The sequence below is a fragment of the Lonchura striata genome, chromosome 12, assembly GCF_050655825.1.
Source record: "Lonchura striata isolate lonStrDom1 chromosome 12, ASM5065582v1, whole genome shotgun sequence".
Taxonomy (NCBI): Eukaryota; Metazoa; Chordata; class Aves; order Passeriformes; family Estrildidae; genus Lonchura; species Lonchura striata.
The window spans coordinates 24,157,498-24,185,111 of NC_140714.1; the positions used below are offsets into that span (position 1 = coordinate 24,157,498).

The window sequence follows — 27,614 nt, forward strand, 5'->3', positions numbered from 1 at the left end:
AAATGGTGAAGTAGGAGTGGGAAGAAGAGACATGAGCCTGTAAGCTGCTTGTCCACTTCAGATATGAAAGGGCAGCCTCATCCTCTTTGTGCCTTAACTGCTTCCAGTTTCTTAGCCTGTGGCTGAAGTTTGTCTCCTAGCCTGGAAGAAAATCTAACCAGTAATTGTGTCATTTTCTCAGGGCATTCTTTCTAAAAACTTCCAAATTTTGAAAGTTCAACACCAAGTAGCCCGGCATTGCATTCAAGAACACCTTAGAAGAAACTCAAGAGTATATTATTAGTTATCCTTGGACATTACTACACTTCTTTGCATTCAATGTCACTGCTACCCTTGCTGCTCATTCTCAAATGAAACACTGGATACATCCATACGGGACAGATGTCTGAAGCACAATTAATCCAAAATAAAATTATGATCCCAACATAGAACTGAGAGTCGCATCTTGTACTCTATGACACACTGAAGCAGACCAGTGTTACTTTTTAAGAATACAAGGAAGAATTCTGTCTCCCTAGGAGTTAATTTCATATTTAGAGCTTGAATTTCAGCAAGCTGATTTGTTGCATTATAAACAGACATTAGTTTTAGGCACATGAAGGCCACAAAGTTAAAGAAAAAAATGAAAAAAATTGAGTAAGAGGAACTCAAGCCATCCCCACAGATGTTATTCAAATTCCTCAAATATAACTTTTCCATTATTACTGCAGTCTTCTGCACTGCAAAAAACAGATTTACAGATCTGAAATTTCAATACACTAGATCAGTAATCCAATAGGAACTCTAGCCATCCCCACATATGCTATTTGAATTCCTCAAACATAACTTTTCCATTATTACAGCAGTCTTCCGCACAGCAAAAACAAACAGACATAAACCTATTATCTACAGACCTGAAATGTCAAGACACTAGATCAGTAATCCAACAGGAAAACACTACAACTACACTCTGCTGCAGCACCCGTTCCAAAGGTAACATTAAGACAGTTCTTAAAACACAAGTAGAGAAATTAAACAATTCAAGAGTTAAAGAACCTAAGCCTGAGTACTGGAGAGCATTCCTAGGTACACACCAAGTACTAGGCTGTTCCCGATAGCTCTGGAATCCTTTAGAAGTAAAATCTAGCTTTGGAGCCTCACTGAACTAAGAGGCAATGCAATAAAACTTGGATCTGCATAAACTCCACATCTCATGAAGGCTCTATTCCCTTGTTCAGCAGTAACTACTCAAGATTAAGACCACATTCTTAATACAAAGCCTAATGTTATGTGCAGTAAGACAAAGCTAACACATAACTAGCACAGCATGGTACCAGGCAAAAAATGGAGCTCAAGGCAAGAAAAATACTTTCATCAAATTAATCACTTTCTGTAGAGATGACCCTTGCCACAGAGAAGAATGATAATAAAACAAGAAAATACATTTCTCATAAAGCACACATAGAAATCTAGTGTCAACTTTAATTCTCTTTCAGGTCTATTGTGGGAAAAAGGACATATACAGCCACATTGAGAGTGGCAGATCACAGGGCTGATAAGTGCTCTTTGAAGCCAGTTCTAACAATTCCCAGAACCAGGAACCTTAAAAGCAAACAGATGCCTCACAGAGGCTTCACCAGCCCCAAAAGCCTCCCTGGCTGAGTCAGATTCCAAGATGTTCCCCAGCTGTAGTCTCTCACACTGAGGAGCATGAAAGGAACTAATGCCTCACTATCCTCCCCAAAAGCCTTAACAATAGGGAGGTCAAAGGGAACATCAGATCAATTTTAATGTTAATGGCCTTTGTGTTACACTAAAAGGGTCCATTTGCTTCAGTCCCAATAAGGCATTTATATTTCAGAGCACTTGGCCACACAGGCTACATTAGAACAACCAGCTACAAACCAGTGGTGTAGCTATTTTATATATATATATATATATATATATATATATATATATATATATATATATATATATATATATGTGTGTGTGTGTGTGTGTATGTGTGTGTGTGTGTGTCTGCATATAATAGCCTCTGTGTCCCATAGAATTCCTTTACTGTACTCTTATAGTTTGGCTTCTACCTGTTTCCCAAGTGAAATGAGTAGGCACTTCTCCTTGTTTCCTACAGAGAGAAAGTAAGAATAAGCTGATTTATTATTAAGTGCTCAGGTGGAAAAGTTGTCTGAAACATAACACTGCTAGGAAAGCTGCATTCTCCCTTTCCATGCAAGCCAGGAAATCAGAATATTTCAATGGGAAAGTTTTTCTCCAAACTTCCAGGACAGACCATGGTCAAGTCCACTATCCCAGCAGCCTTGACAAAAAGTCTACAACCCAGCCCACAGAGGCCCTTTCTACTTCCTAAAACCCTCCCAGATTTCAGAAAGAAGTGATCACAACATATGTACTTAAGCCTCAGTCAAGCCATGAAAAGTCCTAGCTATAGTTTCCCTCCAATTCACTACTTTGGTTACCTCAAAGTACCTCCTGTGAACCCTGAAGGACAGAAAAGTGTTACGGCTCACGTGAGTGAAAATTAATCCTGAAATACAGGATTTTTCCCATTCCAAAACCCCACAGAAGTTAAAGGTAACCACAATTCATTCACATTGTTTAAGGCATTACATTAGCAGTTTACAAATATAGAGAACTGAACGATGCAGAATACATGCAGAGGTGAGAGGGCTTCAAAATTGCCAAACATCAGAGTGATTAGTAGGATCACTGCAAAAGCCTACATACAGGAATAAATCTATAAAACCCATGAAATGCCTGACAATGACAGACTCTTCTCTGTATTTCTTTCATAAGGGGTAATACAGCAAGTGTCAGAGTAGGCAGTATTCCTTCAGCCCTCCTGAAGTCCAGACGCACAGCTAATATAGCTCACATGCTCCACTTGGTAAAATGTAGATTCAGCTACTCAATCCTTCAGTGTGTATTCACTGACTAAATAGAGCAGGAGGGGGTGAACCATAAAACTTAGTTCAAACTTTAGAATTTAAACTATGGGGAATATTTTAAAGCACAGTATGTAAAAAAAAAAACATATGTAAGCAACAAAGTAACAGAATTGTAGATACTGAAGACTGGAAGGGAGCTCTTCAAGTTATATACTCCAACCTCCCTGCTTAAAGCAGGGTCACCACTAAAAACATGCTCAGGACATTGTCCAGTTGGGATTTCATTGACTCCCAAGATGAAGGCCACATAACCTATGAGCAAAGAATAGAAAATACATTACATATGGCACATTGTGTTTGTGGTTACTTATGTATGTGCTAAGGCTCAGTCTTTAGTTTTTATGGACTGTCCTGTAACAATACAAATAATAATGGAGGCTACAGCTGAACAACTCCACAGCTTGATTTGTTCCAAGTGACTGAAATCTGGTCTTAAAGTATTTCTATGACTACTGAACAATCTTAGAACAAGACTTTGTTGTTTCCACTGGGGGGAGGGGGAAATGTTATAAAACAATCCTACTCCCCAAACACTGCTCTAATTTAGCCATTAAGTGCAAGTGGTCCTGTTTCCCAGGCAATAGTTTGGATATTTTGGCTTCAGCCCACCTTTAAGTAGCTTCCTGAATTGGACTCAATTAGTATAGAACATACATGCAAAAAGAGGAGGCATTAATAACACCTAAAGAAGAAACTTGCAAAAATGTCGTGTATTTTGCATTTTGTGTCTGAGTCAAATATGTCTGAAAGGCAACCTGACAGAGCTTCAGGTGGAAGTACATGTTATACTGTCTTGGTTTGACAAGACAGGAGTTTGTGAAAGAGGGCAAAGCTTCCTGTGCAATGGAGAACGGTAAACCCCCCTCCTTCTGAATTACTAGGATCTTTAAATTAAAAGGCTCTTAGGCAAAGATATGGGAGTGGGAGTAATAATTCTTTACTAGGAGAAAACTAGACAACAATTTAAAAAAGGCAAATGCAATCGGTACAAACAAAACTAGTGAAAGAAAAAGTCCAGAACTTGAGGGATGCCAGTATCAGTTCTGCTGGGACAATTGCTTCCCTTGCAATAGTTGATGAGTTGCAGCTGAAGTGGTGATCTTTAGAAGGGTATAGTTTTCCTCTGATGATCTGGTGGCAGTGGGGCCGGTCTTCCTCTGCGCCGGGGTTGCCTCTGAGCTCTGCCGCCGTCGGCTCAGCGCGCGCCGGCTGCTTCGCTGCGAGTGCCGCCGAAGAGAGAGCGAGAGAGAGCTGCTTCCCCGGGAATCCCGCGAAGAGAAGAGAGAGAGAGAGAGAGAGAGCTGCTTCTCTCGGAGTCTCGCCCAGAGAGCTGCCTCCTCTTCCCAAAAAGCTACCCCTTTAAACAACAATAGAGTGCTTGGCTTCCCCCCTCTGGGTGGGACCCCTTACGGTGTTACATTTACCAGCCCTTCATTGAATCAGTCAATGGTGTATAAACAAACCATTGCCTCTACAGGGCAAACTATTGTCTCTGAGAGAGATAACAAAAACCTGTCCAACTGGTTTTGCCTTCAACAGATGGCAAATGGAATACAAGCTTATCTTACAACGCAGGACATATACTCAACCCTGTAAATTGCACCAAGAGCCAGAAGTGTCTACTTCATCCATATGAACCTTCCTACCTGCAGATGCTCCTCATCAGCACGTCCTGAACCCTTTTCATCTATGCCAACCACTGCAATGTGAATTATGCTCTCACTCAAAAAATACAATCTCTCATCAGTTTCTAAGTCACCTCTGTGCTGCAGTGTGGCACCTTCTGAGGGAACATCCCATCTCTGCTGCTCATTGTCACAGCACCTAGCATGCTTGCCCCAACAGACCACCTTGAGCAAGAGAATACCAAGCTATTAACAGCAAATCTGGTATAAGACCAACATCAGCTCTCCACCACTGACAGACTTATCTGGCTGCAAAGACAAACTTTCATGTGAAGCTGGCTAGCCATTTCTTGGTTAAAACCGTATACTTTCTGAAAGCATCTCCAAAAGGGAGCTAAGTGGAATTGCTTTGCACAGCTGTTGACCAGAGTGAACCAAGATACAAGTTAGACAGAAGCTTTTATTCACATGGATAGAAGTCTCATAAAGCTACTGTATTAAAATGAGCCAGAGAAAATTTCAAATCTCGACTGCTGCTGCATGATTTCTGCTTAACCAGAGACCTACATTTATTAGGTAAGTATGTTTTGGCAAGATGACCTTTCTTCATTTGATAGTATGTACCAAAGCTGAGGGCACATGCCACATGATACTCTTGTTACTGCTTGTGACCTGCTGGGGACAGTCACACTCATCCAACAATAGCCAATTCCTATTTCAGAGGCCAAATGCTCTCTCCAAATGACATAGTAGAAAAACCTAAATAATTATATACTGACTGCTTGCAAATAGATTCATTTCCTTCCTAGTATCACATTGTTGAGAAGTTCTGCCCACAGCTTCCAAGAGCTAGAGGGCTGAGTGGACTACAGATATGTCATGCTACTTAGCCACTCTGGGCATCACAACCAAATTTCTCCCTCAAAACACACATAGCCTCGTGCAGCAAGATGCAAGAAAATCCCTTCTGGCTTACAATTACCCATTCAAACAACAGAACAAGCTCCACACAAATATTCTTCATCATCAGAAAATACAGTGGATTTTGATCTTGGAAAATCAGATGTAGCAAATTCTCTGTGCACAGGAAGCAATGAATCTTGTTTGGTTTGGGCAGGTTGGATACCAGTTATGGTATTAGCTCAGTATAATTCTCTGCCTTGGAGCCAGAGCTAAACTACAGGCCCAGTTCCGTACAAAACTGACACTGAACATGCAGAAGGACTTCCTAATGAACTTACCAAATACTGTCTCACTGCCTACAGCACAGCACTCTGCACTATGCTGGGAGTTTGCCAAGCTCCACACTGCACATTGGCAACAACTGAGGAGTGAAACAAAATCATTTAAGGAGATCAAGGACTGCAGCATGCATGGGCCATCCAGCATAACTCAGCACTCCACCAGACACACCACGTGTTTCAGCGAGAGCTGTATAGGTCATCGTATGGCACAGCTGCTTTCTGAACATGGACACAGGACTGCAGAGAATCTGCATCCATTCCCTCACTGAGCTTCAACTACGCTGGGGGCAAACATTCCAAATTTGCCCCATGTCCCTGCTTGCTCAGAGCCCCATTGGCAAACCCGTTTGTGGGAAAGCCAGACCACACCTTTTAGAAGACTCCTCAGGTAAGTCCCCACTCCAAAGTGAGGTGAGCCTGACATCCACTGCCTGGTGTATATTTCAGCCAGAAAACAGCTGAAAAGAGAGGAGGAGGAGAGTTGGAGGCAGAAAGAAGGAAGATGAGCTGGAGAATGGGGAAACAAATTTTAAAAGCCATAGTTTACAGCTATTACACTTAGAACTTCAGCTCTTCTCTGAAATGGAGGGTCCTCCATTCATTTGGATGGCAAAACTGATCTCATTTCCCTCTGCTGAGGTTTTGTAGACCATATTTCAAACCCACACTATTTTCCACTGTTGCTGGGTTACCAAATCTGAACAAACAATTCTCCACACTCTGCCAAAAGCAGAGAAAGAAAGCAAATGAATGCCTGGAGTATCCATCACCCTCTGGAAGTCATCTTAGAGCCTGAAGCTGCTACAGATTAGTCACAAGCTCACATACACTTTCATGGAGTGAAAGAGGAAATGGTGAACCTATTAAGTCTGGGGGCAGAGCACAGACTTGAGAGCTGCTGTTCCCATTCTCCTGCCTTCTCGTAGTAAAATCAGGCAATTCCCAAATCATTAGAATTCTCTTGCAGACTAGAAGAAAGTCTGGTCAAAGGGATATTTTGGGTATTAAGTCAAAGGGGTATATTGGGTATTAATACCCCTGAACCTAGCCAGCATGTTTCCATAGATTTTGAAAGGATGAATCAAGATTTGAAATTAGGAAATCACAACAGCTCATGTGATAAAGCACCAGTGACTCTAGGTTTAAGACTTTCCGGTTACAGGCAGGATGTCTGCCACATCAGGGCGCTGCACAAACTTCCACCTCAGGGGTGTGAGAACACACAGATATCCCCCACTTTGAAGCCAGGTTCACTACAATCCTCAGCAATACTGCTTGGAAGGAATCTTCCCCTGCAGCTCCTGTACAGAGAAGCCACAAGCGTGCAGCATTTGGTCTAGTGTTATGCAAAGATGGTCTGCCTCTGTTCTCTTAACACCCAGGCAGCCTCCCATCCCACCTTCAAGTCCCAGTTCCCAGGTACCCTCATCTGAGACTGCATATTGAAGGATGCCAAATACAAGGCTCTAATTAACAATTTATTTGTGTAAACACAAGAAATGCTACAAGAGAGACTACATCCCAGGACAGACCTCAGACAAAGCCTGACAACAACGCTGCCACTGCAGCATCCCCAGTATTGCTAATTCTCAGCAGCCAGGCCAGACAGACCCTGCTTGCTGTGCAGCTGCTGTCTGTGCTGCTAAGGTAGCAGCTTCACCTCCAGCTCAGCAGAAAGACTAGCTGAAGATGCTCTTCTTATTCCTTGTTTTCTGCTTCTTTAACACACTCTAGGGTGAGGTGGTACCTGCACAGCCATGTTCAACATGCCTGTGACCCAAACTGGGGTTCTGACCTAATTTAAGAACAAAACCAAAAGAAATAAAAATAACAAAGAAAATCTGGCTCAGTTCCACAGCATAGTTTTACTGTATCCCCTCCACAGGACAGCACTCAGTGGTGACACACTTCCAGGGAAAAAATAGGTAGCAAATTGCACTACTGCGGCCAAACATGAAAACCTTGGGTTAAACTTAATGAAGTAGTTTAGAAACAAATTATCTGACATTTGCTGAAGGTCAGAGACACACCTCATTTTGGGCCAAGGCACAGACAAACAGTGCAAACCGAAAGTAAACAATTACTTTTCCCCAAGACCCAGCTCTCAGCTGGACTACAGCAGTTTAGGGAAAACCACTTCTGCAGAAACATGGGTTTTTTTTTAATAATTCCACTTGAAGGTCCTTACTATTCATCCAAATACTTATGGTTGTTCTAATACATAAGGTATAATTAATTTTATCAGAAAAAGACCAAGAGGAACATCCAGCAATTTCATAAAATAATCTGAAATCATCACTTCAATAATACTATTTATTATTTTTAAGAAAGGCAGTTAAAGGAACACTGGCAAAGAAAATTAATTTAGTAACATAAAACATTACAGGCTACTATTTCCAGTACACCAGGAAAAAATGGAACGTTTAATTTTTCATATTTTCTTTTTTCCTAAATAAGAATATGTGAGAACAGTAGCTTTTCCAAAACATGGTACTAAGTTTCTATATCACTGCAGATATCAGATTAATATCAGGGGTGCCTCTATTCTTCATATAAAGCAACTATGATTTATCAAAATATAAGAGGTTTAATTCACACAGGAAATTTTGCCTACCCCACCCACAGCTTTCAAGTCTGATTTGACAGTAGAGACAGCAATTGCGTTCTAACATTTCAAGTGTGGCAGGTGTTGAAGTCCAAGTAACACTCAGCAGTAGGTCCCCAAGATAGATTCAGGAAAGCACAATCATTTTATATTAGTATGTACAAAATTGCTATCAGTTTCCTAAATTCCATTTGCAGTACTTTTCCTACTCCAGATTTACATCTGTATAACCAGAATTAAATTTCACTTAAGCTAGTCTATTTAAATAAACATTTATTTTATGCATTAAACCCTTTGATTTTAACAGTGCTGCAAAGTTAGAGGCAATCTCAAACAATGTTAATGTCCTTTCCTTTCAGCAGGAAACAATACATCACCTGAATATTTATTAGGAAGAGGCTGCAGACATGTACCTGAAGCCTTACAGGTAACACCATTATTTACCATGATTAAATACAAAGACTTGGTCAATCCAGCATTGATTCATGTGCAGAGGGTCTAATCCCAGTCTGTCATGAGTTTGTTAGGTACCTTTAGCCTAGCTGTTTCTTCCCTCTTTGCCTTTATGTTCTTACACACAAAATGAGCACAGCAGTACAAACTGCCAAAATGCTCTGATAAATCCAGTGAGGAAACTCGCTGCTACTTCAGCAAGCAGTTTACAATGTCTGTCTAGAAGGTACACAGCACTACACGAGGTAGACAGGAAAGGTAATGATTTCTCCTTCACTTCTGAAGAAGCACAGTTAAACGTTGCATTAATAAAATGTAACATAATGAAATGTTAAACCAGCCTGGATGAAATACAATGTACCCAATTAATTAGTATATATGTAAGTCAATTAAGCAAAACTTCTGTCAGCGATCACAGATCTTCTATACCCCACCTCAATATAAACTCAAACAGCACAAGTATTACAGCCTGGAACACATCATCTCATCTGCATCATACGCCCCACTTAGGCTCCGTGGGCAATGAAGCAGCAAGGTGTTATCTGAGCATTTCTTTCAAAGTCAGCTTGCAAGGAATCATCTACAGAGAAGTCATAAAATGGCATTAAAGTCAATACATTATTCTTAAAGGCAAAAAACAGAAACAAGGGCCACTGTTACCATACAAAGAAATTAAGAGCCCTGTGGAGATCATTGCCAGTACTCTTGTAAGCTTGTTCCTCCCTTAAAAACCATCTACATTACACTAATGGTGACATACTGACTTTAAGGACAGACATAGCCTGTGAATTTTTGCATTGGTACAGAAATAATTAATCATAACACCCACCTTTTCCAAGGGTTTAAACACAATTCTACAATCACCAATACAACATGGTCTCTTAATCAGAAGGAAGCTTTGGACAGCAGCCAGTTTCATAACTGGTAGTTGGTTATAAATCTCACATCTTGAACAAGCCTGAAGTACCAAGGGAAGCAGATAACCTTTTTTTCAAACAAACCTTCTGTGCCACATTTCCCCACAAATCATCAGGAAAGCAATAACTGAATCCTCAGACAATCACTTTTGTGAGTTGGAGTGCACAAAGGTGTGATTGTATTTAAGAAAAATGTCCCAGCTCAGGCATGTAGTCAGCCCTGTCATTTATACAATTGGCAATATTGCAAAAGATTGCATGGTGACTGACCAGCTGAAATAGAGCCTACAGAAAAAACTTAGCTACTACTTCATCTCCTAGAGGGAGTAAAAAATGAATAAAGTTATATGTTCACAATATAATGTAGTATTTCACTACAAGAAAACCAGTATCTTATTTCTCTGAACTAGGGAAAACATTTATCATAATATTTACTATAGTTTGAAATTAATTCCATTTTACAAAAGCAAAGGTGGTACTGCAAATAACAGTAAGTCTACCTGGGAAGACAGTTTGTATTTCAGTTTCATTCTGTCAAATAAAATGACAGAAGAAATGCAGCACAAAGTACCTTTAAAATATATCAGATCAAGTCAGCACACATACAAGTAAAAGAACAAATTAAAGAAAACCTGACCCCTTAAAAAGGGGTTGGTGTGAAGGCTCAGCAGTGCAAGGACAGAGCAGCTCCCCATTTTCACCAGGGCAACTTGGATTGCAAATACTGAGTACACTGACACCTTTACCAAATGAGAGCCAAATGGTTCTGACAATGCCATTCACACTCACCAAAGGGATACAACAGTGGAGATTAAGGCTCTGAAATTTCTGAATTTCACTGGATGGCAAGAAAGAGAATCTGGCCAGAAAGATCTGATGACTATAGCAGAAAAGCCTGTACTTTCAACAAACTGCATTACAAAGTTCCCGTGCTCTGAACCTATTTACTTACAGTATGAACAGGGCCGTGATACAGGAGTTATTCATAATATCAAACTAATTAAAGCATATCCAAATCTACAATACCCAGCAGGACAGAAAACCTCCGCATGCTTGCCCCACACCCTGCCTAACATGGCCTTGTGCCGCTTAGCTCTCTCAACATAGATGAACAAAGTAACCTCTATAGAGAGTAAAAGGGCTGTATCTTAAAAGCCTGCATGAAGTTACAGTTAATAAGCAAGAGCTGGAAAGCAATATAGTTCTAGTTTCACATCAATCTCCCACATTCCCCAAGAACAACTTAAGTAACCCCTTAGGGTTACAACTTAAGTAATCCCTTTAGGTTGGAGCGTGACATGTAATAAGTCTTGTATGCAGCGCTCCTCTAGCTGAGTGTGGGAAAAACAAGAAGTTGCATAAAACAGCATGATGATAAACTCCTCCTCTGAGCATACACTTCATACATCTGCTAAAGGTTTACAAGATCTACAGCAAATCAGATTCCTGCACAGCATCACAAGAAAGCTAGAGGAGCAATGCTCTTTCCCTGAGTAAGCTATCAGAGTCCTTAAGCTGTTCTCCGAGAATTGTCTGCTTCCCAGGTTTTGACTTAATTAGAGTGGGACATTAACACACAAAGCAAATCCTTCAAAATGTTAAAAGCAAAAAAGAGTGAATCATTGCTGATTCTGTTTTTCTTTTTTCTTTTTAATCTCTTTTACAAGCCTTTCACTTGTTACAGCCCTAAAAGAATGAAAAGACAGTACCATCAAGCTTTTTTTCATCTGCAAGTCAAAACATGTAATGCCCAAACACACATAGCAGAGCCCAGTGACTAAAGCCACTACCTGTGATGGAGGCATCCTGCTCCCACTGGTGTGTCAGGCACTGCCTTGCTGAATGAGGTTGGGCTATTCCTATAGCCTCTCCACGCTATGTCTCGCATTCCACCTATCAACTGAGTTTACTGACTTTCTCTCCCTTGAGCTCAACTCTACAACTGCCTCTGCCCTTGACTTCCAAGTTTCTGCTCCTGTATGCTGCTGTGCTGGTCTCAAGTGGCTTTAGGAACAGCAGCATATCCGTTCAGCTTATTTAGTTAACAAGTTTATAGCCATGTAATTCAAAGTAGTTAACCTCTTTGCTTATGCTTGTTTAATGCAATAAAAGCAAAATAAAGCTTTATTTACAAGACTAAAAGATATATAGTAAGCAGGAAGGGAGGGCATTCACAAATTCAGCTGATTTTGTACCAGTCTGCTACAAGGATTTACTTTTCCTTTGAAATACTGTATTCTGATTTTACTTAAAATCCATCTCCAACTGAATAAACTAAAGCTAAGCTCCATTGGATACAATTTGTACAGGTCAAATCCACCTATATTCACCTCTTAGGCTGTATCAGATGTTTTGCAATCAAGGCAAGGCCTAAATCAGCTGAAAAGCAGCACAAGGTTTGCCAGTATGCCAAATCACTGAACCAAACAAAGCTATATGCAGACAAGTTCCCATGGGCCATGCTCTACAGTGGGCTGACAGAATCAGCTCATAAGGAGTGCAAAGCTCAAGTCTACATGCCTGGACAGCACTTTTCCCACATTCTACACCTAGAGATCTTGCACGAGAAAAACTTAACGTGCAAATTGCCTCATACAGCGTTTCTACTGACAAACTTTACTCTCCTGTACAGATTAGATCTGGAATTCCCCTTAAAATAGGAAGTAATTTAAAAATATGCCAACGGTAGGACCTGCACCAAAACAAAGTTATATGAACTGAAGTCTGCTCTACTATTTTTGTGGCGGTCCCCATTGAGGAAGTGATTAACACCAACGTAAGATTTCTCCTTCCACACGAAAGCAGGCATATGACAGCATCGCCACCGCACCTTGGCCCCGGCCCTCGCCCCCCGCCGCCTGCCTGTGTTTCGCCCGGGGGCGCGGCGGCGACAGCCCCAACCCCCGGGAGGGGCAACCCCAACCGGGCTTCACGCCCTGCAGCAGTCCTGGGGCGGCCCACCTACCGGATCCTGAGACGAAACGGAACGGGACGGAAAGAGAAAAGCGTCCACCCGTTTCCCATATCCCCCTTCACAGGAGCGGGGCTCGGAGCAGAAAGGCCTTTTTTTCCATCCCTTCCCTCTTCTGGGCTGGCCCGCAACTAGGCACCTGGGAGCTGTCATTTTGGGGAGGGGCAAACGCTCTGCCGGAGCCAGGCCGAAGCCTAGGAACCCGCCGGTCGCCCCACAGCAGCCCCAGGGCCCCTCAGGCTGCCGGCCCCTGACTCCAAGCCAGCCCCGTTCCCACTGCTCCGCGCTGCCTTCACCCTTGCACCCGCCACGGCCGCGCCCGGATCCAGGCCGCCCACCTGCCACCGCCCCCGCCTCACCTCCTTTAGCTGCTCCATCTCGGTGCGGATGGTCTCGTACTCCAGCTCTAGCTCCTCATACTGCTGCTTCAACTGCTGCTTCTCCTCCAGCACTGCCAGCCCGTACTCCGCCGCCTGGATCTTCTCCCGGGTGGTCTCGCCCAGCTCCTGGAAGAGACGCTTGATCTCGCTCCGCAGCCACTCGGGCTCCGACTCCATCACCAGCCGGGCGTACTCCTCCTCCTCCATGGCCTGCGACATGTCGGCGAAGGGACCTCCGACCGCCGAGGCGGTTGGGCGAAAGGCTGAACGCGCAGCCCTCCTAACCTAAGTTTACTACTTCTAACAGCGGCACGGCCCGCAGACAGCTAGGGCAGGGCCCGCTCGGGCCGCCATCGACGGGCCTAGCGCGCGCTGCTCCCGCCGCAGATCCTCCCTGGAACCCACTCGCCGCAAGCGCCGAGCGCAGTGAAATCATTCAAAAGGCACGGCCGGGCCGGCGCCCCGCGGGACACTGGGAGCGGGAGTCCTCGGTTCTCGACGCGCCGCGCGCCGCGCGTCTCGCCGGACTACAGCTCCCGACAAACACCGCGACAAGTGGGTGTGGTGGCGGGCGGGGAGGAGCGCGACCTCTGCCGGGCGACGCGGGGTAGCGCGACGGCGAGAGCGTAGGGCCGGCGTTGCCCGGGGGCGGCGTGGCCCGACAGCGAACGCACCTCAGGACCCCCCCCTACTGACCCCGGATACAAATTCGGGCACAGGCCCCGGGACCAGGGCATATACCCCATGCACAGAGCCCGTGTACACACCCTGGCGGCCCGGACCACGCTCCGGAGGGCTTTCGAGGCGGGTTTGAGAAAGCGTCGGAATCGGCTGGGTATGAAAGATAGCCCGTGCACCAGAGCGTGTGTGTCGGGGAGACGTTCCGGTGCGGCGGGCGGTGCCACAGCAGCACGGAGAGGACAGAGGGTCACAGGAGAAGGCTGGCCCCAGCCCCACACCATACCGAGCGGTGTTCTGCATCTACAGGTGGAATACCTGCTACAAGGCGTTCTCTGCTCACCGACAGGGACCAAGCCACGTCCCCCGAGTCATTCCGAGGATAACCACGGCCGCGGGGCAAGGTCTTCCCCTATGGCTGAGCTACCTGATGAAAGGACGGATAGATCGCATGAAGAGCCAGTGCCGTGACCAGCTATGGGGCAGTGACACTTGGGCAGCTGTACTGTGCTGCCTGCAAAGGATTTGCCACCTTGTGAGGAAAATGCCATCAGTCTTTGCCCCAGGTTGCACCTATTGGGCATGTTTGGTGGCAAAAGCACAGGGATTGGGACACTGATTGGGGCACCGTGGGAAGAAGTAATTTTTAAAGCATAGTGATGACTGAACAGAGACAAACCTCTACTAGTTAGGCCATTGCAATTCCTAAGCAGCCCCATAAAGGTGGGGGGGGTGTGTCCCTGTGGGGTGGGGAGATGCTTCACTCCCATGGTCAGGAGCCCTACAGCTTCATCATCCTTTCATACAGCAAGTGCGGCTTGGACTTTCTTTCAGTGTCAAAAACAATCAGTAATGAACTGGTGAGCAAATAGCAAGCATAATAAAAACAATTACATGTTTGAGCACTCCACAAGGTCTCAAACATGAAGCAACATATTTACTCACAGCTGCAGGGTTTTTTCAAGCTACTTTGAACTTCTGCCTACGCACTTATCCCTTTAATAAGCTGTGTCATGGTTGAATGCTGCCTGTTAGTCATGAAGCTGCCTTAGTCAATTTTTCTTCAGGGTCCTGACACCTCCTGCAGCTCCCTGTGCATCAGGTGCAGATATGCATTTGCCCTCTGAGCACTGATGTGACACTCAGTCACCCAGACCTTAGAAGCAGCAAATCAATGTCCTCAGCCTGGAGTGTGCGTATGAAATTGCTTTAGTTTTTTACTTTCAGGATTCTTAGTAGAAGTCTTTTCATTCTTGTGTACCTCTATACCATCATGACTGTCACAGAATATTTTTGGGGGTTTGAACATTCTGATTCTTTGATAAAGATAAGGGAGAAAAATAACAGCATTACCTCTCCTCCACACTCTGTTTTTCAGTATTAGGATTTCTTCATGGCCTTTTATGTTTTTCTTCTGTCTGCCCAAGCAGGTAGCATTGCTAGTTGCACCCATTCACAACTGATTCATAATTAAGATATTTTTCATAATAAATACTGGCTTATTTTCTTTCACCTCATACTTTCCGAGCCTTCATTCCAGGTTTTCTCTGCAGCTCTGGGCTGAAGCACATTAGCTACCCTTCAGTGCTCCTCCCTCTCCTAAACTGAAACCTGCATGTAATGACTTGCTCTCAGGACACAGAACTTCAGTTCACATCCTGAATATTTCTGGGATTACAAGTGAATTGTGAGATCTGACTAGTTTGAGTGATTCATAGAGACGAGATGATCAACTCATCATAGCACAAGGGACTTTGCTGGATAATTTGTTTTCTAGGTCATATTTAGAACTATTGCTTTTTTCTAGGTTTCAAACTTTATTATTTTATAAACTGCCCAAGATGCAAAGGCAGAAATTATAAATACTGCAATAGCTAATTTGAAAGCATTCCTGCCCCCTTTTAGAAAACTGGAGTCACATGTCAAAGTTAAGGCTCCCATCATCCTTCAAGGTAATGATGCAGGATAATAAAAGCTTGTATAATGAGTGGCGGAGTACAACCTGGCTAGTGCCCATCACCTGCTCCTGAGCACAGCCAGAGACCATTGCCCATTTCCCCAGGTCATGTCCCTGAACTCCATCAATGCAAAGGCTTAGCTGGTACCCCACTGATTCAAGGTGTCATGGCCAAGTGTACTTTGGTGATACAGACTTACACAACTGTCGTGGTTTGACACGGAAAAAGAATTTTTTTGGAAGGAAGAGGTCAATTTGGATATCGACCAATTGAAGGTGGACACGCCTCTGAGAACACAGAGGGGTTAAAAGCAGAGTTCCCAGGAGAACTCGGTCTCTTTGGTTCCGGTCAGCGTGCAGTGCCCGGCCTGTGGCTGGATGGGGGAGGGGAAGGCCTGACTGAGGTAGGCTGGAGGGTGGAGGGGGCTGGAACCCCCTACAGATGGATGGAAGGGTGGAGAAATTGGGGATGTCTCTGTTCTCCCACAGAGGAGAGAGAGAGAGAGAGAGAGATAGAGAAAGCAGCAGTTTGTCAGCAGTACGCCAGGGAAGGAGAAGAGAGGGGGTGCCACAAAGTGCCCAGCCACTGTGGGAGCCGGAGCCTGGGCAGCGAGCCATCCTTGGGAGTTGGGACTTTTAACCCTTCCTTGAGAAATGAAGGCTTTGTGAAATATTACTTCTCGGTTTGAAGGAGAGACAGCCTGGGACCTGAGATTGTGAGGGAAAGAAGGTTGGGGGGCGATGATGGAGTGGCTTTTGGCTGGACTTTTTCTTGGTAGCCACAGACTGAACTGATTTTCTCCTCCAAGAGAGACTGTATTTTAGGAGGATACCAGTGAGCCAAAGAGACCTGCTTCAGCTGGGAAAAGTCAGAAGTGGAGCAAACAGAGAAAAGTTAGGGAGGTTTGTGGTAGTGCCCCCTGTCTTCAGAGCAGAAGAAGAGAAGATTTCTGTTCTTGGACCCTTGGTGCTAGGGGGAAATGGGGGAGACTGCAGTCCCAAAAATGAAAAAAACTGTTGTTTTTTCCCTCTTGGCAGAGCATCCGTGAAAGGAAAAATCCTAAAAGCAGTCTCTCCATCCATCCATGCATTGGTGGTGAGAACACTGTGCATGGAAAGGAGAGGGTCACCACGGCAAACTTTTTCTCCGGGCGGTGCCATGAGTGACGTGGAAACAGGACGTGGCAGCTGAGTTTCTTGGGGGGTCTGTGGCACGGGAGGGACTCCTCTTTTCCTCAATGGACTGAGTATTGACTGACTGGAGAGTGGGAACCTGATTGGGGGTCCAGGTTGTGTCTCACTGTGGTTTGTTGGAGTTGGGTGGTGGGAGGAGGAATGTTTTGAAAGGTTTTCATTTTGAATTTTGTGTGTGTTTTTTCTTCTTTTTTTTTCCTTTATAGTAGTATAGTAGTAGTAGCTGAATAAAGTTTTTTTTCCCTTGAGTTTGGACCTACTTTTGCTCTGCTCTCGATCGCATTTCACAGAATTCAATTGAGAGGTTGCAATTTCATGGGGGCGCTGGCATTGTGCCAGTGACAAATCATGACAACAACACCTGGAGATTGTTGCTCTTCTTTTTCCTGTTGAGATTTTAAAGCTATCCACTGAGAACAAAGTGGTAGAATTATACAAGAACCATCTTAAATGCTAGAATAAATTTGGACAGTGTTTCTTCTTGTGGAAATTAACCTGCAGAAAAATTTTTCCCTAGGGGAAAAGTCATAGCAAAGGCAAAACCCTGCAATGCTCATTTTATTTAACCTCAGTCCAAATCCCAAAGCAGATAGGCACTATAATCCAATGCTGGAAAACATTGAGGTATCTGAATGTGTAAACCAGTCTAACTTGTGCTTAAAATTGGGGTCACTGCAGACAGGAAACTCCTTCTAGATGTCTTTCTTTTCATACATTGTTACAGCGCGCCAGGCAGGGCATGCTGGGCGGCTGCGGCAGGGGCGCGACTGTCCCCCTGTGAGCTCTGCAATTCCCAGAAACTGCTGGTTTCTGGCATGGGGACAGATAACAATAACACGGGACTCTGAGTGTTCAAGAGTCGGCTTATTACATGAAGAAAATGAAGCCCCAAAACCATCTTGGGTGGGTGAACAGAAGGTTTTATACAGAAACTCAGGAGGTGGGGTGTAGGAACAATAATCAATGAGGGTAGAACTGGGGAGGGGTCTTAAGGCGGGACTAACATATCATAAACCCATCAGGGGAAATAGGGGAGTGGAATAACACAAAGTAACAACTAGGGTGTCGAGTGTAACTAAATGGACAGGGAACACTCTGGAAGAAGGGGAGGAGACTAGAAAGAGTAACAGGGAATGTTCTAGGGAAAGGAGCAGGGAAAGGGAGGATTGACAACTTAGAGGGGAGGAGGTTAGGGAAGAGCTTGGGAATATTGACAAATGGGGAGGGGAGGAGATTAGGGAGGAGACTAGGGGGCAAACCTGAACTCTAAAACAAAACACACCACAAGAATACATTACTTTGGATAAGTTCAAGTGTACCACAGCTAGGGTGGTACAGCACATCATAATTTCAATCTCCTTTTATTCACTGCATTTGTGTACAGCTTAGCTCTAGCAAACACCAGAACAATAAAGTCTTTAAGTTGTCCCTAAAACAGCCATAAGAAACCCTAGCAAGCTGTTCCAAATTTCTCCTCTTATTTTCTACAGAAAAAAATCCACAACTTTAGGCATAATTGGGACTTCTTAGATGTTTGGTAAAGGTATGGTAATGACCCTAGGTGAAAATGAACTTAAAATCCTCTAGACTGTTCAGTATATGTAGACTATGTCAGATTTAAAAAAACATTATTTTTCAAAGTATTAAAACTCATTCCGGAGGGAATAAAAGGAACTGCATGATCACCTGGGAAATACCCAAAGGGGGTTTTAGGAGAAGAAAAGCTTTTTCCTTCTCTTTTACACAACAAGTAAATTCCAGAGAAATAGTCTGTCAGCACCAATATATTTAATGAAGATTGGTATAATGACTTGAATGCTCTTTCCCTGTTTGTCACAGCTATGAGGATTAACATTTAGAATACTATTGTTCAGTACCGTATGTATTTCTCTTTGGTTGAAGTCTGTATACACAGATTATCAAAATAAATTTTTTAAGAACCCCAAAATACAAAAAAAAAAAAAAAAAAAAAAAAAAGCCAAAAAACCAAACCCCAAAATAAAACCCACCCTGCCAAAAAACACATAACTTGAAGGAAACCAGATACTAATACTGAAAGGGAGCTGATATCACCATCCTCAGGCTATTATCACAGGGACTCTGATTGCTGACTTAAGGTGACCTGTCATCTACAACAAAATTTCCAAGCAAAGAGCTGAATCAGCTGATGAATTAGCACAAATGCTCAGACCACTCTGGCTGGCAGGAGAGGGAGAAATGAGAGAGGAAAAAGAGAGAGATAGCTCCAGATTTCAGCTTTACTCAGGTATTCAAGTCCATCTGTGTTACCCTCAAAATTACAGTTTCTAGAGCTGCTACTGCCTTCAATTTTGCTCACTGACAGTTGAAATGCTGCGCTTCCCTTCACAGACAGTGATTGCTCTTGCCAACAGCATGAGAAATGAAAAGCAACTTCCGTGTGGCAACTGTCACCTCCAGTGACAAGAGCCCTTGGTCCCAGGCTTCCATAGCAGAACTGCTGTCCTCCATCTGTCTCTCTGCCATTCCACATGATGCTGCCTTTAGTTTTGGGGAAAAATACCTTTAAAACATCAGACACAACACACTTCCACAAGCATGGATTCACAGAACTGCAATCCCAATACAGACCATTGTGAGTGGGTAGCAAAGTGAAGCTGAAATAAGCTATAGTCAGGGAAACATTCCAAGAGAGTTGTATGGACCATGGACATGGGTCTGAACTGGTGGAAGGTGATGTGGTGTATGGGGCTGAGTGATTTTTGCTGCCAGGTAAAATAAGCATGCTACTGATGTGGGCTGAGCAGAAAAAAAAAACCAAAAAAAACCACAAAACAAAACAACCACAGAAAAAGTGCTAAACTGAGGTAAATAGTAATGGTAAATAGGATTAATAGGATCCACAGGGATTCCTGGCCCTTCTTTCTCTGATATGTGTGATGATTGTCTGTTAAATTGCTGTGGCCTTGAACATAGAGTTTAAGAGCTTCTTATTTTACTTTCAGAAAAGCACAAGAGGAGTTAGGGGTCAAGCTGGCTTTAATAATTTGCTGGATGCTTTTAGCGTGTTTACCCCAATTTCTGTACTGGTGGGAGAAATAGGAAGAGTGTCTATTTAGTCACTATTAGAGAGAAGTTATCTCTTGTCCAATTTTGAGATTATTTGAAATTTGAAGCATGTTTACAGAAGCAAAAATCTGGAACAAGTCATTTTGCAGCATGACTGAAACAGTTCCTGCAACCTTTCCCATTCACTCAGTTCTGGGATCATGGTGCAGGCAACTCATGGGAACAACAAGTATCAGCCTTGCAGCTCTTAGAGAGATTTCAAGAGGACAAGAAATAACAAAATAGAGAAGGCAATAAAGAGATGTGTAATTAGCCAAGGATGGGTGCGCTTCCAAAATTCAGGCCAGAATTTACTAAGTTCAGATTATTTGTAGAAAACAAATGACAGAGAGATGGCTCTCTCTCCTTATCTAAATATGTTTGCTCCAAAGAGGAAGTACCTTAGGAAGAATAATTTAGGTTTCTCTGTCATAAATTGTGGATGCAAATGCACTTTCCTCTATGCTGAACTGCTGTGGAAAGCATGGAAGGAAAGGTGGTAATTATTTTTTGCAGACCAGTAAGAAGGTAGGCATTGCTGAAGAATGTCTGAAGAATTGGAGAAATTGCCGAAGACAGAAAAGTTTAGTAAGCATGTCTGGAGAAACTTGCATCAGGTGAAAAGCTTAACACCTTGCTGGCAGAGATGCACGTGGTATCTCTCCCATATGAGGAGTAGTGGAGGGGTCACCTAACATCCTTCCATTGGCTCTGAAAAATCATATCAGGTTATTTGACCAGAGTATGCAAAATGAGGGAGGAGATTAACCCCTCTCCATTTGCATTAGCTCCTTCTCTCTAAAATGGGGCTCAAATATCCCATCCCTCCACAGACCTGAGAAAAGATGATGTGAAACCTGTGTTGTGTGCCATAACCAGAAGGATTTGGTAATTTTCAACAGTTATGGATGCAGGAAGTAAGACTTTTCACTAAGAGTGAAAATAAAGTAATTTATTAACCACTTTGTCATGATTGCTCTTTGCTGCTTGGCTTGGATGAGCTGAAGGAAGTCTTGAAAGAACATTTATTCCAAGAAAGGTTACCAAAGCTGACAGTCTTCATCTGCATTGTAACTTCCACTGGAACATTGAGAGAGGGATCTAGAATGTATATGCAGTCCTGGAATCAGGAGGTTTTTAATGGCTAATGCATTTTCTGCAGATGTATGAAGTGTCATCTAACGTATGTATACTCCACATGGATCTTATTTCCCAGTAACTGGATAGGCTGCTGCTTAGAAAGTGTGTGCCTTGATTGGAAAATATGGGGGTCTTCAGTGCCTTTAAGGAAGGATAGAAAACTTGTATCTATAGCAGACATGTCACCGTTGTGACATCTAATTAACCCCTCCCCCTCATTGTGGGGTTAATTAGGCATTAACAACTTACACGGGAAAGCATTTTCTGGGGATTAGTGACCATCTGGGAGAAACCAATGGCATAAGAAACCCTGATTATTAGTGAGTAGCCTTGTTCTTATTCAAGGTCATCAGTAGGGCTGTAGAGTATAGCTGGATCAGAGTTTAAATATCCGTTCAGAGGTGCCTTCTGGCCCCTGAGAAGTTTGTTCCTAGTTTATAGCCAGCTGCGAATAAACTGGTCCTGATGAGAAGGTTTTGAAAGCATTCAGAGATTGTTGTCGTATCCACTCAAGAGTCCACCTGAGTGACCCAGCTAGACAGCCATGATGGCGGCAGAGGGCACTCCTGTGTGTTCCCTCAGGTTTCTGGGAGAGCCTCCGAAGGAGAGGCGGACAGCAATAGCCAAAGAAAGGAGGCTGACTCTCCTCTGGGGTTTGTAATCCAAAAGTTTATTGGGAGCTCATATGAGCACCAACTGCCTTCAGGGCAACCCAACAGACGAGAACCCTGAGAGGGACTTGACACCATCTTATAAACAGGGGAGGGGAAAGGGGTGGGAATTGCCCAACAATCAGTGAGGAAAACTTTGGGAGTGTCTCTCGGGAAAAGGACAGGAATACCAACATATCAGAGAGGGTCAGAGGAGGGACCCCTGATCCTTGCCCAATCACTCAATACCCTTGGTGGAAGCTTCCAGAGGGTTGTGATGGGACGCTGGGTGATGGACAAGGCACCAGGGAAGGGATGAAGGAATGACTCAGCACTTATACTGAATAAGGGGGCAGACCTGAGGAGGACTGACAAGGGCAATCCATCTGAGTGGAAGGAGGGGGTACAGGAATAAACTATTTGTTAAACTGAGGTATACGGAATTTGAGAATGCAATAATCAAAACACAATACAACAAGAGATCATGTTTGAAAGAGGGATAAAAGGTTTACAGATCAGGTAAGCTTTAATCTCTTCAGTTTATTATATCCATAAATTAATTTATTTTACAATAAAGGCTTTACCCTGGAGCTCCTTAGAAGTAGTTTTGATGGTGTCAGTCCCCAAAGATGATAGTACCTTGTTTTCTGCCTGGCATACCCACTAGCAAGACATGTTTCTCATCAGAAGTGGGAATTGCAGGATAACCCACCCAAACAGGAAGATTTTATTGCTTTGGTATGAAATTGGGAAGTTTAAATTTTCAGGAATTTTATACACACACTTTGTATTCATACACATAGATATGTGCATACAGAAAGAGAGAAAGAGATAAACGATGTGATGGCAATGAGGTCCACAGTGCTGTAATCATTCTGGACCAAGTGGCTGGATTATTTCACCATGTCATGTCTCTCTGGCTCCCCAAGACAAGTGATGGAGCATGGTTTTGGGTTTTTAGGCAGGCCTGACAATTGCAAACATCTTCTTGTTTTTTTGCCTTTATCTTGAAATCTGGAGCTGAGGCGAGAAATGCCTTGGGCTCATCCCGGGCTCTTCAGTGCTGGGCATGACTGAGGGCTGGATGTGGGGACATGCGGAATCGGTGGGAAGCCACAGCAAGTGCTTGGAAGCGCACACCTGGCTTTGGATAGGGCCGAGTGCAGGGACTGGAGGTCCAGGTCAGCCCCATCACCCCACTGTGCTTGCCCCACGCCCACCTGGAGACTGGTGAAGTAGGAGGAGCACGAATGGCATTGGTGAATGGGCTGTGGCATAGCCAATGGAAGCGTAAGGTGGGTGGGGCAGAGGCACCAGGGATCTACCGGGCACCAGGTGATGTCAGGTGCAGTACAGGTCAGCATAGGCAGTTCACTTGGGCACAGTACGGCAGGGACCCTGCTGGCTGCAGGCAACTGAGCAGAGATGGTGCCCAAGCAGCCTGCGGTGAAGACCCTTGGGAAGGAGCTGTCTTGTAGCAGCCCATGAAGGTCCACACCTGCAGAGATCCACCTGCAGCATTTGGAGGAGTCCAATGCCATAGAAGGTGGGTGTGCCTGAGAGAGACTGTGACCCTATGGAGACACTGTCCTGGAGCAGGTTCCTGGAAGAACCTGTGACCCTGAGGGGAATCCACACTGGAGCAGCCCGTTCCTAAAGGAGTGACATCATAGAAAGGACCCATGCTGGAGCAGTTTGTGAAGAACTGCAGCCCATGGAAAGGACTTATGATGGAGACATTTGTGGAAGACTGTCTCCTGTGAGTGGGACTCCACACTGGTATAGAGTGAGAGGAAGAAGCAATGGACAATACAAAATGAACTGATGACAATCCTCATTCCACATCTTGCTGTGGGATGTGTTGCTCAGAGTCCCCCAGAGCCTCAACATGGCTCTTTCATGGCTGTCAGGCATAGTGGAAGGGTGACAATCCCCCATCCTTCCAGCTTTTACAGAGACAGAAGGCAAGCTTGGGGGCAGGAGTCAGATGTGGAGGAGATCCTAATCTAAAACCATTCTGGAATGAGGGTGAGATCAGCCCTGGAGGTGGAGCAGTTCAATGTGCTCAAAATGTGTCAGGGATGTCAGCGGGGTTACTTGGTTCCTCCCTTCCCTTCTCTCCCCAGTGAAAGAGCTCACATCTCTCCATCTCTCCCTGATTTGTGGCCTGCTCCATCCCACGTCTTACTAGCAACACCACAGGGTTTGGACTTGGGCTGTAACTGCCCTGTCAGGAACAGGCACCGGTCACGGAGAGATGTGGGAGAGGCTGCCAGAGGACAGGCTTCTCCTGACATGCCAGGTGGAGACTAACCAGAGCCCAGGAAAAGAAAGATTCTCTGGCTGCAATATGGAGACTCTGTAGAGTGCTGAGGGGTTTCCTGAGAAAATCTCCTGAGGGGGAAGAAGGGTGACACACACAGGAGGCATATGTATCAGAGGAAGTTTGTAGCTGTTTAATGCGGTGGTTTTCCAGGAAAAAACCGTGTCAGTGCTGATGAGTCAGGGGTGGGACATGAAGTAAGAATGGAGAGCAAGCAGCTGTTGCTGTGTGGGCAATCAGGCCTCAAATGACAAATTCCTGGGTCTCCCATGTAGCCCCGTTACCTTTCCTGCAAAGGGTATGTGTGAGCTGTGGTTGACAGTCAGGGAGTTCACCCCTACAGAGCTGCTGCAATCCCTGGACCAACCTATATGCCCATAAATGTTACTGCAGGTGATGGGAGGGAGACCTCACCTGCACTTCCACCACCAAAATCCCCCAGCAAAGGCTGTGGCCACAAGAAGCAGTACCGCAATGATGATGCTGATGGTTGGAGCTGTGCTGCGGTTTTCTGGGACAGGGAGAGAAGAGGGCAACTGTGTGAGGGTGGCAGCACCAGCCAGGAGCTGCCCCTCACACGGCCAGTGGCTGCTATCTGCAGCCTGCACCCCCATCCCCCATTGGTGGCACCTACCCCATGGGATGAGAAGGCTGCGGGTGCCCAGGCTGTGATGGCGCACACGGCAGACATAGCTGTGCCCATCATGGGGGGCCACAGCCAGGACGCTGCGGAGCTGGTAGGTGAGGTCAGCGTTGGGCAGGATGGTGCTGGTGTTGAGCGCTGGGCCTGGAGGCACCTCTTGGCCATCCTGCAGCCAGGCCACACTGATGGGACGGGGATAGAAGCCGGTGACATGGCAAACAAGCAGCAGCTGGTCTGGGCTGGGGGTGCGGGTGAAGACCCTGGCCACAGGCAGCTCTGGGGATTTAGAGCAAAGGGATGGAGTAAGCACTCATGGGGCATGGCTGGGCCCCAGTGTGGGGGGGCTTTGGGGTGGCTGTGGCAGAGTCAGGGTGGTCTCACCTTGTCTCTCTAGAATTTCCTTCCCATACCTCTTCAGAGTGAGGAAGTTGCTCTGGCATATCCAGATAGAGAGAAGATACTCCAAGAGTATTCTGAGAGACTTATTCCTGTTGAGGCTCTTGCTGACCAGTTCTGCCAGCTGGGATGGCTGCTGGGCCTCCCAGCCCTGTTTATCTACCTGAAAAGCTGTGAGGTCTCTGCCGTCCCAGCCAACATTCAGGAAGCCCTGGCTCGTTGTATTGGGGTACAGCACACAGCCTGCACGGAACTGAACCACCAATGGGTCTGTCAACGGCAAAGCCAATGGAGAGGTCCCATGAGTGTGTGAAATGTGGGTGGCATGAGGTGGGATGTGTCTGAGAGTACATACAGGGATGCAGTGGAAAGCAGGGTGCAATGAGCAGTAGAGGGTAGGGCCATGCTTCAGGAGACCCCAGACACCCTGCAAGCCCTCAGATCCCTTGGAAGAATGGAGTGGATACCACTGTGGGGTGCTTGCTTAAAAGGTATTCTGCCCCCCAAAGTATTTGCTCCCAGTTTTCTCTTTTATGATCTTTTCTGTGTCAATCCTTCAGCTCCAGTAAATTTGGTGGCAGCTCCCTGATATATAGAGGGGTTCTTTATGCCAGATGGCAGAAGCCCCAAGGCGTATTTTTGGTCTGCTGCCCTACCCACTCCTGCTAGTCATATGTCCCAGCAGCTGCAGTGTTTCAGGAGCTGTTGCACCCGTGAGACCCACCCTCCCAGATGCCATCCTGGTGGGGAGGAGGCCACAGCCAAAGCCTGGGGAGAAAGACTAGGGCTCTGGCTGGGCTCATTTCTGTACTCACAGTGCTGTTCTGTCTGCTGAACTGTGTCATGCACAAATCGGATCATATTGCGCAGAGCAATTTTGTACTGCGACATAATCTTTTCCCCATTGTCTTCAGCTGCAGCCTGGCTGACCCAGGGCCAGTGGAAGTGGATGCTCCAGTTGTCTGGATCCAGTGCTAAGATGGCTATATCCCCTACAACTGCCACACATGACACCTCAGCAGAGCTGATGTTGGCAAAGACGCTAGTCAGGAGGTACTGGATAACCTGTGGCTCTGCTAGGAGAGATGATGGAGAAAGAAAAGGGTGCAGGAAGGAGATGAGTGGAGGTGCTATAAGGGGAAATGTGAAGTGGAGGTGCTGGAGGGGGAACAGGGGCTCCAGACTAGATAGTAGGAAATAAATTTTTAAAAGTGAGGGGTAGTGAGACACTGGTTACCCAGACACACATGTTACCCAGACATATGATGGATGTCCCATCCCTGGATACATTCAAGGCCAGGTTGTTGGGGCTCTGAGCAGGGAAGGTGTCCCTGCTCATGGCAGAGGGGTTGGACTAAATGGCCTTTTCACCCCAAATCACCCGGTGCCTCTATGATTTTATGCTCTTCATCCTGTCTGAACTTCCTCTGACTTCACTGCTCTTTTTCCTTCTCTATTTTACTTTCAGCAAAGTGGTTGTTTCCTGCAGAGATTTTAGGCATTTTGTCACCTCCCTTTCATTCCTCCCTCCTGGCCACAGCTGCTGTCTGACTGTGCAGAACAGATAAAGGGACACCTTGCTGGTCGTTTGGGGTGATGTTTCCCCCCAGGAGAAGCACCTGTGCCAGGACATTTATCTCCCAAAGAGCTGGACACAGTACAGAGGATATGGAGGATGGTTCATAGGAAAGGATATTTTGTCCAGGTTTAGGACTCCCTGATAGAGCCAAGAAACTAGCCCAGCCTAGAGATCAGTCCTGACTTTCTGTGTCTGATGCTGCCTGCCCCGGAAGCATAAGGTCTCACAGGGTTGTGGTAAAACTCTCTGTGTGACAGCAGTGCCGAAAAACCCTCTGGCAGGTGCAGCTCCCTAACAAGAGGCTGCTGGAAGAGGCCCCCAGCATCATGTGGAGCTGAGATCTGCCTGGCACCCATGGGCTCCCATGCATGGGAAGGTCATCTTGCAGGGTAACTCAACACCCAAGGCCTGGCTGGGGGCCACTGTTGCTCTTCTGCTTGTATGCCCAAGGCTCTGTGCTGGAGGTGGTGAGGCAGGAACAGGGAGGGGGGCAGGGACAAAGCATGTTTGAGTGGTGCACAATGGGAAGTGGCCCTCTGATGCTGGGAATCATCCATGCCCCCATATGGCACAGTAACCTGGCCATGCCTCCCCTGAGCAGAACTTGTGGAGTCCTCTGACAGGGCAAGGGGGGGGGGGGGGGGGGGGAATGGTAAGAGCAATTGGCGTGAGCCAGGTTTCCCACTTACCCTCCGAATCTGCCCACATCCCAGGGAGGAGGATCAGGAGAAAGAGGAAGAGGAGGAGGTGAGGGAGCTGCATGGTGCACGCAGCAATGCTGCAGAAACTATGGGAGGAGGAAGAACTTGTGGGAACCTAAGCTTTCA

The 27,614-nt window shown here is 45.4% G+C and overlaps 2 protein-coding genes across 13 annotated transcripts in view; both read right to left on the minus strand.

The window, feature by feature from the left end:
* The window catches only part of BICD2 (BICD cargo adaptor 2), a 50,570-nt gene extending 37,011 nt beyond the window's left edge, over nucleotides 1-13,559 (minus strand). For 10 of the 11 annotated variants that reach the window (XM_021539529.4, XM_085590910.1, XM_021539527.4 and 7 more), the window contains exon 1: nucleotides 13,120-13,559. In XM_021539529.4, coding sequence (XP_021395204.1) covers nucleotides 13,120-13,359 — 240 coding nt within the window. In that variant the 5' untranslated portion in view covers nucleotides 13,360-13,559. Of the gene's footprint in view, nucleotides 1-12,754; nucleotides 13,042-13,119 lie in introns of those variants that run through there. The other variant, XM_085590911.1, reaches the window with a different exon arrangement.
* A 10,720-nt stretch (nucleotides 13,560-24,279) lies between these two features.
* LOC110475413 (antigen-presenting glycoprotein CD1d) lies at nucleotides 24,280-27,614 on the minus strand. Of its 2 annotated transcripts, none has more exons than XM_021539521.2 (6): nucleotides 27,477-27,614; nucleotides 26,024-26,284; nucleotides 25,194-25,478; nucleotides 24,804-25,088; nucleotides 24,584-24,680; nucleotides 24,280-24,458 (listed from the first exon to the last, which is right to left on the minus strand). In XM_021539521.2, exons 1-6 carry the CDS (start codon nucleotides 27,547-27,549, stop codon nucleotides 24,413-24,415), a joined length of 1,047 nt encoding a protein of 348 aa, XP_021395196.1. In that variant the 5' UTR covers nucleotides 27,550-27,614; the 3' UTR covers nucleotides 24,280-24,412. The 2 variants fall into 2 exon arrangements, with proteins under 2 accessions (XP_021395196.1, XP_021395197.1); XM_021539522.2 differs by having other exon boundaries at nucleotides 26,024-26,281; nucleotides 27,477-27,612.